Raw genomic sequence first — 10,671 nt, forward strand, 5'->3', positions numbered from 1 at the left:
TCTCCCACAGCTCCCCCTCAGCCGGCTGCCTCTCCTTCCCCCGCTGCTTCCCACCGCTCAGGGGGGCGTCGGCCGCCACACCGGGCCCCGCCGTGAGGTAAAGGCCGGGACCTGAGAGAAGCGGTGCCTCGAGCCAGGGGAACCTCCCGCCGCGCTGAGGGAACGGGCCGGTCCCTCGCCGCCCCCGCCCCACCGTAAGGGGACGGGCCTTCCCCCTTCCCAGTCCCGGTGAGAGGCTCCGGGCCGCCCTCCCCTCACGGCCGCGGGGCGGGGCGGGGCGGGGGTGGGGGTGGGGGGACACGGTTACCGTGCGCGAGCCCGACGCGGAGGGCAGGGCGGCGGCGGCGCCGCCTCCCTCAGTATCAGGCCGGCCGCCCCGCCCGGGTCTGCGCATGCGCCACCCGCCCCCGGCAACGCGACAGCCAATCAGCGAACCCCGCTAGCGCGCAGGACGCCTCCTTCCCGCCGCCAAAACACACACGCTCCAGCCAATCAGAGCGTCCGCTCCTCCGAGTGCTCCGTCCCGACTTGTCCTTCCATTGGAGGGTTCGGGGCACGCCCTGCCCCCGCTGCGGGGCGCGCTTGCCGGTGGCGTCACTTCCTCGGCCGGTGACATCAGCGGTCCGGGCATCTGCGCTTCCTGTGAGTGTTCACGGTGACACGGTCTGCGGGTGAGATGGTAGTGACATCACGTCGGAGGGCCACACCGTCACAACAGGGTGCGGCAGCTCACCCCCCCCAGCCCCGAGGCTCCCGCCTCGGCAGGCCCCGAGGGGCCTAGGAGGCCCCGCGGCCTGGCAGGCCCCGAGCCATCCTGCCAATTTTTAGCCCTTGTATTCTGGGAATAACTGTGAAAAACAGAGCCCACGTTATGGCGTTTGATACTTTATTAGTTGTCTATACTTCTTTATAAATACCTGCAATATCGGAAATGCCACCACTATACTGAAGTAGTAAGTTATTAAACCACGTTCTGAAAACAGCACACAGACCAAAATGGCGTCTCCTATTAGCTTTACTCCCAGAAGTACATTTGTTTTCTACCTTAAAGTACTGATACTTTTGGAATAATACTTTGTTGACATAGAGGCAAACTCCTTTTTTTGCTTACAGCTTTCCCTGGGGTGCCTTAATCGCTGAAGACACTTCATTACTCGCTGGTACCTAATTGATACCTTATTTCCCGTTATTCTGCAGGCTCAGGAGTGATCTGCAGGCAGGGCAACATTACTCAGCCTTTCCCAGCATCAGTCCCTGCTTCCCAAGCTCTGGGTGTGCCGAGCACTCTGGCCTGGTCCTGCAACGTGTTCAAATATTTTACATCCTTTGACATGAAACACATCATCTTTTAAGATCAAGGTTAGTAAACAACATGGTTAAAGTTGGGGTTCTGGACCCCCTGGAGTAAACCGGGACACATCATGGTGTTTAAAGGACAGAGACCGTCACCCTAAGCATAGGATAAAGACCAGATTTCAGCACACAGCAAGGTTCAGGCCTCTCTATTAAAAAAAGTGAGGAAAACAACTGCCCCTCCTGCAAAACGCAAAGAAAAAGAATTTCCCCCTCGCTGAAACATTCTCCCATGTTACCAGCGTTTGCTTTCTCCAAAGTCAAATCTTACCATGCATCTGCTTCCCTGTTGAAGGCATGACCGTTAGTTTAAAAAAAAAAAAAAAAGGGCGCATTTCTGGTTGAGACCTAATATTTTTCCAATTAAAAACCCCTCTTGAACATCCAATCTCTCCTCTGTATTAGGCTTTACAAGCACCCTAAACTTAAATGAGCTTCATACAGCATGGATCAGCCCTTACACATAGTCTTTACGATTTCTGCTTGTGCTGTAAATAAATATGAAAGTCGTCGTGTTACATTTGCCTTCCTGCCGCTCTGATTACACCTCTCGATCCGCTGACCCACCCTCTGCGCGGAGCAGGGTGTCTGTAATGGCTGCTTTCAGCTTCAGCAAAGTTTCCATTTTTGTTTGCAGCCCCTCCTTTATCAACTACTGGGTTGTATGTCCCCATCCTGGAAAAACAAACCTCGTGTACAAGTTTCATTCTTTTCCAGTTGAGATTTCTTTCCCCCAAACACATTGCTATATGCATATGGCTCAAACTGCGAGGGGTGCAGGTCATGGTCATTGCCTTGGGTTAGCAAACCTTGCGCTGGATCGCACCAGCTGGGACTGCGGAGCAGTCGCCCGGCTTGCTGTAATCCCCCACACGTAATATGGCTTTTCCTGTCTTGTTCGGTATTAAAATCTGCAAATGCTTATTCTGTGGCTTGGTAAATAACTGCCTAAAAAATTTCTTTTCAAGAAGTTTGTCAGCTGATTTCGTTTGTCTTAAAAAACCAAAATACATATAAACTCATTGTCCTCAATCAAGAAACAACAGCACCGTTACATGTGACAAAGTCTTACAACGCACCGTAGAAAGAGTTGCATTGTTCTTCGTTAAAACTCGTCATGTAAATCGTAACCTGGAATGCCAATGCAGAGGCCAGACGAGCCAGCATTCCCGGTTCGTGATAATCCTACCACCATCACATATCCACAGCAAGACTGTACGTGGGAACAAATGAAACTGGAGTGGAACAAAAGCACAAAGCAGAGGTTGTCTACCGTCTAAAGGAACCACTGGCAAACACTTTTTCTCCGGATAGGATCAAACAGCTGGGTTGAAAGGCTCCCACAAACCTTGTCTAATACAGCAGTAAGCCTACAGCTGGGTCTCGTAATAGCAGCTGGAGCTGCAACGTCGATGGTCAGCGATAATCCAGATGCACACTCTCCCCTAAGCAAATAAACCCTTCAGGACTATTTACAGGATCTTCTAAAACTCTGTTGTATAAACAGCTTACTGCCTTTGTAGGGAAGGTGAGAGAAATCCTTTTTCTGCTGTTTGCTCCTCATTTTTAAGCCACTTGGGATTTTTTTAAGCCACAGTGGCCAAAACTGTTGTGTTGTTGGAAGACCAAGTCACCAGCCTTGTTTCCTCAGTTGGGTCTGAACAGACACACACTCACAGCGACCAGGTACGACTGCACTGGCAACAGGACACAAAATAAAGATGCTCCACACGCAGACCACGGGCTCCCGACGCACACCTACACTCGGGGTGCTCCTGTCCTCCCAGCTTCTCCCTCCTCTCCCCGTGCCAGCGTCCAAAGGTCAGTGGGCTATTGCTTGTCGAAGCCGTGGCGAGCCGGCAGTGATGCCGAGCGCGTTAGCTCTTGTGGCTGGCGCTGTTCACAGGAACCTCAGACACGGCGGGGCAGTCGCTCCGGAAGGCGTCAAGGTCCTTGGTGGTGGTGGCTTCGGAGCCGGCAGTCCCCGTCCCCTGGGGCAGGCAGGCGCCCCGGGTACCCCCCTGGCTGCGCCTGCTGCGGGCACAGTCGTGGTGCCCGTGGTTGCCCAAGCGGCTGGAAGCCACCACAGCTTTCACGGCAGCCTGTTGCAAAGGCACAAGTGGCATCAGCAGTTATTAGCGTGTGTTTCTCCCCTTCGAAGCCGCTCCCGAGGCGCTCGAGCCCCTGGAGCATGCGGAAGGGGAGATGGCATCTGCTCCTTCAGCCGTGCTGAGCTGGGAAGCGCAGACCTTCCCCTCGGGCAGGGCTTTTCCCGGCAGCAGCTGCCTCCACAGGCAGCCCAGCTGCTGCTCCCCGGGGAGGCAGCTGCGCGAGGAGCCGCTCCATCATCCCTCACCCCCCCTCTCCGAGCCAGCCAGCCCCCGAGCTGCCACGTGTCGCTGAACATTTATCTGCTCAGGGCAGGGGGTCTTAAAACCCAGCAGCAGTGGCTCTCGGTGGCCCCAGCCGTTTGCAGGGGGGATGTGAACACGAGCCACCCTCGGGGATCGACGGGGCTTTTTCACCTTACCTTCAGTTTCCGCCTGGCATTAAATTCCTGCAGTTTCTTCTGCGTGCTGTCCATGTGAGCAAATTTAGCGGCTTTCCCGGTGACCCAGGGATGTTCCAGAGCCTGGCAGACAGTCAGTCTCTTCTGGGGGTCCAAGACAATCAATTTTCTGACCTGTAACCAGTTTCAGACACACGATGAAGGCTTCATTTGTCAAAAGCCCCTAGTTTTGTTATTTCACAAGCATTGATCTGAAACCTTCATACTCGGCAGCCCTGAGCCCCGCTCTGCCGAGCCTCGGCGCTGGCTCACTCACCAAATCCTTGGCATTGAGGGAAACCTCATCCCACCATGGGGACACAAACTCGTAGTCGCAGGTGAGGATGCGGCTGTACATGTACTGGTCCCCTCGTGGGTCGAAGAAAGGCTCGAAGCCACAGAGCCTGTGAGAACAGGAGAGAGGAGCTACACGCCGCCGCCCAGGCCTTGCGGCACAGCCGTGCTGGCATTTGCCAGCTGCTCGCAGTCGGCTGGGGTGGAGCAAACCGTCTCACCACCACGGTTTCACCACCCGCAGGACCCTGGCAGTGTTACTCACAGGATGTAGGTGATGACACCCACGGACCACATATCGACTTCAGGGCCGTACGGGCACCCGTGGAGGATTTCGGGGGCTGGAAGCAGAGTTTGCAGCCATCAGTCATCCCTGCACTGAGCTGTGTGCAGCCTCAGGCAGGGAGCAGCCTCCCCACGTCTCCCTCCCACTCACCGCAGTACCCCGGCGTCCCGCAGACAGTTTTCATGGTGTCCTGTTCGTCCACGATCTTGGAGAGCCCGAAGTCACCTTGGAGGGACACAGAGGGGAGCGGCACTGCCGTCAGGGACAGGCGCCATTAACCCCCTCGTGCCACAAACCCCGTCCCCTGGGGGGCCCCTGGCAAACCCACCAATTTTGAGGGGAGCGTCGGGGGACAGGTCTGCATAGAGCAGGTTCTCTGGCTTCAGGTCGCGGTGGACGACTCCATTTTCATGCAAATACTGCAGAGAGAGAGAAAGCGGGGTGCGGGAAGGGAGGGAAGGGGCAGGGAAGCCCCATCGGCATCGGACGGGATTTGGGAGGAGGTGGCAGCGATCTGGGACCCGGCACAATCATGGGACCAACTTGCCCGACTATTTCTTTGGAAACACCCAACACCTGCAGTGCCGGAGCTGCCAGTACGGCTGCGGGGGCATGGGAAAGACGTTTTCCGTTACGAGTTTCCATTTTTAAAGCCTCCCGTTGCCATAGAAACCCCATCTCCAGCCAAACTGCGGTGCAGAGCAGCGCTGACCTTCCTCCCTCCTCCCCTTCATCCCGCCAAAGGTGGATCAGAAGAGGCGCCTGCGCCAGCGACGCCTTGGGAAGGTCAAGGGTGAGCGGGCAAACACCCCTCCCCAGGGTGATTTGGGAGGGTGCAGCCTCCGCAGCGACACCCCTGACCCACGCACAGCTCCTCGCCGGGCCATCCCCAGGGGCTGTGGGGCAGGGGGGAATGCGCCGGGGGCACGTTACCGAAACGGCTTCCAGGATCTGCTTGACGACATGGGCCGCATCCCGCTCGCTGTAGAAACCCCTCTCCACGATCCTGCGGGCACAGCGGGTCAGCGCGGCAGCACCCTGCCCCGCACGGGCCCCCCTCACCCCCCGTTCCCCCAACCACGGTGTGCATCAGCCCCCTCCATCCTCATCCTTGCCCCACCATTGAGAGGAGACTGGTTTTCCCCCCTTGTCAGGAGCCAGGGTGGGGATCGGGGGCCAGGCGTACCTGTCGAAGAGCTCTCCTCCCGTCACCAGCTCCAGGATGAGCGCGATCTCGGAGGGCGTCTCGAAGATCTCCTTCAGCTTGATCTGAAAGGGGCGACAGGAGGATGCGGATGCAGAGACTGGCTGTGCCGGCAGGAGCACGCGGCCGCTGGACCACGGCGTGTCAGGGGCTTGCCACGGCAACCGGCACGTTTCCCCTCCTTGCTTTTTTTTTTTAACAGGAATTTTTTTTTCACTGTTTGGAAGAGCCCTGCTCACTTAATCATGCATTAAAGATGATGCTGGGAACGGGAAGAGACGGGCACGCAGCGCCTTTATCCTCTTCACGTCTCCAGGCACGTTAGCTGGAAGAGGAGCTCTCCGGAAGCTTTTTAATTTTGCAGCTTCGTCAGCCATGCTGGCACCTTGGGTCCAGCCCTGTGGCGTGGGAGCGACCTGCCCTCGTCCCTCCCGGGACCGATCCTGCACATCTGCACTCGCAGGGACGCACAGAGCCCCGAGAGGCCAAAACCACCTCCGGGACCGGGTCCCTGCAGCCCCGCATGTGCTTTTGGAAACGTCCCTTGGGCCGTTTTGCAGCAGAGGCGGCACTAAAAAACCAGTGGGTCTCTCCTGATCTCTGTTTTTTAGCTCCCACGCGAGGTGAGCTTGTCTGCATGAGACCTTTGTGCCACCGCAGCAAATCTGGAATTAACAGGTCTCTCTTAAAAATACGTCAATCTGCAATTATTTTTTTTTTTAATGGAAAACAGAGGATTTCATGCTTCTTAAGACTTTCGTGACACTGCGAATTTCATGGGGCTTTAATCATTACCTTCGTATGCTGGGTGAAAGCCTTGATACCCCGCAGGGTGAGAGACACTATGTGGCAGCTTATTGCATTATAATAATACACAGAAGCACTATAATTTTCCTATTAACTTCAAAAGTTTACAATCCTATTATCATCCGCTGTTGAGGTTGGTGCTGAACGATAGCGAGCGCGTAGACAGCAGCGGCGTAAATAATGAAACAGAGCATCTCTTCTTGGAAAATCACTTGAACTTGGGAGTGAGCAGAACCCCACGGAAAACTGAGTGATTTAAATATTAAAACCGCCTGGCTGGTTCCTCCCCCACGTCTCCGTGGTGCCGCTGCCTGGAGAGTAAAGGAGGAGGGGGGACAAAAATGGGATTTGCTGTTGCGTTTCTGATAACACTCCAGAGAGGAGCCTCTCCCCGTCCATGGCCGGTATCAGCCGAGCATCCTCCCGGGCTGCTCTGAGCGGGTGATCCCCGTCTGCCCCGTTGTCCCTGCGCTTGCCTGAACGTCCTGGGATGGGGGAAGCATCTCCACGGAACAGGCTGAAGTGCCTGATTGCCCCGAAACACTGAAACACCCCAACGCCGAGCTGGCCCCGAGGCTTGGGGACAACCTCAGCTCCGGCATGTTTGCCCCCATCATCCCTGTTTTGAGGAAGTTTCGGACTTCTCTTGGCTTCACCTCCTCACATCAAGGTTTTGGGCGGTGGCGGGCGGGCAGGACATCCCCGCTGGGCTCCTCCAGAGAGCAAAGCCTTATTGCTCCAAGGACGGTTGACACGGGCTGGGCTGGAAGCTGCCCATGCCCACAGTTTTGAGCTGTATCACAAAAAAAGTGGCAGCAGCAGCCAGCGGCAAGGCGATGTCCCAGCAATGTCCCGGCGATGTCCCGGCCACGAAATCAATTGGAGCGGGGTCTGTCGCACCGCTGCAGAGCCAGCCCCCAGCACCATGGCGGCAGGAGCTGCCAGGCAGCTTTTTGTGTAATTTATTTCAGGTCGTCTCCGAGATGCTTTTGCAATTTGCCGGTGGAACTAAGCAGCTGGGAATAAGCCTTTTTGGCAGGGAGCGGGGAGGGGGGCACAGAGCCCCCGAGGCCGCTGCCGTTGTGCAGGGGCCGGCGCTGCGGCCCCGGCTCTGCTGACACCGGTGGTGATTAGATCCGCTCCCGGGCGTTGCAAATCGTTCCAGCCGAGCTGCCGTTATCCCCCGAGCAAGAGAAACGGTGGCTGGCCGCGCCGGGACCTGGCGCCCAGCACCTGTGGCCCTGTCCCTGCCTTTTATCTCCCCTTGCAGGATTCATTGCAGATGGGCAATTTTCTGTGATTTTCATTTGATCTCCTCGGTGGAAATTGCTTACCAAATGGAAACCCCCGGCCAGGGCCTGGGGGGGAGGACCGGGGGGGCCCTGGCCCTCGATACCCGAGCTGGGAAGCTCGAAGGCGCCACAAGGACCAGGAGTTTCGTGCGGCAGCGAGCAGGGAGTCACCATGCCGCGGCAAGGACCGGGCACCCCGAGCCCGTCTGCGAGGCAGGGAGGGGACGCGGGGTGCAGGCAAGGCGTCCCGTGGGGTCGTACTCACGATATTGGGGTGTGAGAGCCGCAGCAGGACCCCGATCTCCGTCCTCACAATCTTTTTGTCGATCTGGAAAGCAGAGCCCGTGCGGAGGCGGCGTTACCTGCGCTGCTGGGTCTGGGTCCGGTGCCCCGCCATGCAGAGACCCCCCCCATTGCTCCCTGCAGGCTCCCAGGTCTGTCCCAGGGCCCATTTCCCCAGCAGCAGCAAAACGCACCCAGTACCCCCTCACGCCCCCAGCCTGCTGCACCCCCAGCCCAAATCTTTTGGCGCTTTTGTCTGCCCGGGACCCCCGGACCGTGGGAGCAATGCCCGTCCTGGTGCCAAGGTGCTTTGGTAGCGGAGCAGAGCCCCCCCCCGCCCCGCAGCCCCCCGCTCCGCCGACACTCACCGTCTTCTTCAGTATCTTGGCAGCGTACGGGGCGCCCGTGCCCTTCTCCTGGCAGCTGTACACCACCGAGGTGGCTCCCCTGCGGGAGGACGGAGGGTGCGTGAGGTGGCCTGGATGCGGCCAGGATGGAGCAGGGGGTCCCGCTCACCCCATGCCCCCCACCGTGACCTTTGGCGGCACCAGGCCCCGGGAGCTCCCCGCGCATCCCCCTCCCTGCGCGCCCCCCTGCCCGCATCATTTCCAGCTTTCCCGGGTAAAGCCATTTTAATTAAAACTGAGTCCTACAGGGGGTTTAAATCCTTAAGCGGCTTTCACAACAGGACGGAGCTTCCCTCTCCCCGTTCGCGGCCGCAAGGACGACGTCAGCGGGGACGCTGTGAGGGTCCCCATCCCGGCTGAGGCCACGGCATGCACGGCAATCCCGTGCTGCCGCAAAACCCCCCGCCAGGTTAACCCACCCCGAGCTGCTGGTGATTTTTAGATCTAGTTAATAACGTGTTCTCACCACGGATGGTGAAATCAGCCCATCGCCTCAGGCCGTTACGGGGCTCGTTCGCAATCTCATCTTCTCTGCCTTGCTCCTTGGAGCAGATTAATTCTCGCCCCCCAGTAATCGGCCACGTTTTATTGCTTTTTGGCTTCACTGTCTTCTGGGATCAAGTTCAGGCTCTGCCTGGAGGCACACGGCATCCCGCCTGCCCTGGCCCTGGCCCCGGCCGACCAGACACCATCTTTTGCACCAAAGTCTCCCCCGAGACCAAGACCAACCCACGGCGTGGCTGCAAGCGACCCTTTGCTGCAGCCCCACGTGCCGAAGGCCCCGGCGCCGTCAGCGCTCCCCGGGGTGCTCTCGTGAAAGAGAGAGATTGCTTTAAAAATGAGAGCGGGTTTTGCAACTCATCCGGCTGAGCTTGGGAATCGTGTTCCCATGGCAACGGCAGAGCCGGGTACCACAGTGCCTGGGGATGCTGCGGGGCGAGCATAACCCAGCAATTCCAGACCTTGGCCATTTTCAAAACACTTCCCTCCTGTTGCTCAACACTTTCTATGGCGTTTTGTTTTGCCAATAAAAAGCTGTTTGGAAAAAATTGCTCAGGCTTGGAGGGGAGAGGCGGCCGTCACCGCTGCCTTCTCCAGCTAGGGAAAACGGCAGAAGGCTTAAATCTGAACCCAAAATGGCATCACTGCTGCTGCGACCGCAACAATAACACGCTTCCAGTCGGAGAAAAAGCCACCAGCATGTCCCCTGGCGGCAGCAGCCCCCTCGAGCCCCCGCAGCCGGGGCTCGGCTCACGGCGGGCACCATTCCCACATGTCCGGGGGGTGCAGTAACCAGCAGCACTCTGCCCTGCGTGCGGCGGGCGCCTGGTTATCATCCCGATTTCCCAGCCAGCCTGGGCATGGGGGCAGGACCCGGCAGCCCCCACTCCTTCTCCTGCCACCCCCTTGCCATGGCTGAGTCCCAGCCCGGACCCAGCACCTCTCGCCCTCCGGTGAGATTTTTCCGCATGGACCATTTGCAGCCCAATTCCCGCCGCTAACAGGATCGTCTGGAAGCCCTCGGCTCGGCGTTTAGGAGGTGCTGGGGTTGCTCCTCGGATGCGGTGCAGCCTGCTGTGCCCGCGGTGCGGCCCCGGCTGCCCCTCGCGCGTTCCCAATTACGGCAGTGGCTGGATTCGTGCCGGCATTCGCTACACCCCGGCTCCTCGCGCCGCCGGCCCCAGCGGCCACCGCTCGCTGCTGCTTAAAGCCTCAAATAAATATCCACAATCAGCCTTGACTGTGACAGGAGATAATTGCATTTGCTTTACAGATGAACCGGAAAATGTCAAACAAGGGGATGTGCCGAGAGCGCCTGGACCAGCAGCGGGGGCACGTGCAGCCTGCCGGGTGCCTGCCCGTGGGCAGGACGGTGCAAACCCGCAGCCAAGCCGGGGTCCTGGCCAGACGCTGCTGCCCACAGCCACGATGCGAGGATGGAGAGCAGCCCCCAGCTGCTCCGAGTCACCCCCCGGGGCACATCAGGCTGGGTCCTCCCTGCTGGCATGGCAGCGCAGCCGGTGGGACAGCCACCCCACGCTCCTTCCATCCATCCCCATCTCCCTCGGGCTTCTACGGCCAGAGCAGGATCCGACCTCGCAGCCTGGCACGGCGGGCTTCGGCGCACTGTGGCAGAGAGGTGGTAAGCGAAAGCGGCGAGCGGGCTCCCACGGCCCCGGATCACACCGTGCGCCCAA

General features: G+C 58.5%; 1 protein-coding gene across 1 annotated transcript; it reads right to left on the minus strand.

The window, feature by feature from the left end:
- Positions 1–3,050: 3,050 nt before the first annotated feature.
- LOC309413734 (calcium/calmodulin-dependent protein kinase type IV-like) lies at positions 3,051–8,587 on the minus strand (the record flags this gene model as incomplete). Its single annotated transcript, XM_082010933.1, has 11 exons — positions 3,051–3,455; positions 3,884–4,036; positions 4,179–4,305; positions 4,461–4,536; positions 4,632–4,706; positions 4,810–4,900; positions 5,415–5,487; positions 5,668–5,750; positions 8,050–8,112; positions 8,435–8,513; positions 8,583–8,587. 11 exons carry the CDS (start codon positions 8,585–8,587, stop codon positions 3,231–3,233), a joined length of 1,050 nt encoding a protein of 349 aa, XP_081867059.1. The 3' UTR covers positions 3,051–3,230.
- Between the last annotated feature and the right edge of the window lie 2,084 nt (positions 8,588–10,671).

This window comes from Phaethon aethereus, assembly GCF_964289735.1.
Source record: "Phaethon aethereus genome assembly, chromosome: 26".
Classification (NCBI taxonomy): domain Eukaryota; kingdom Metazoa; phylum Chordata; class Aves; order Phaethontiformes; family Phaethontidae; genus Phaethon; species Phaethon aethereus.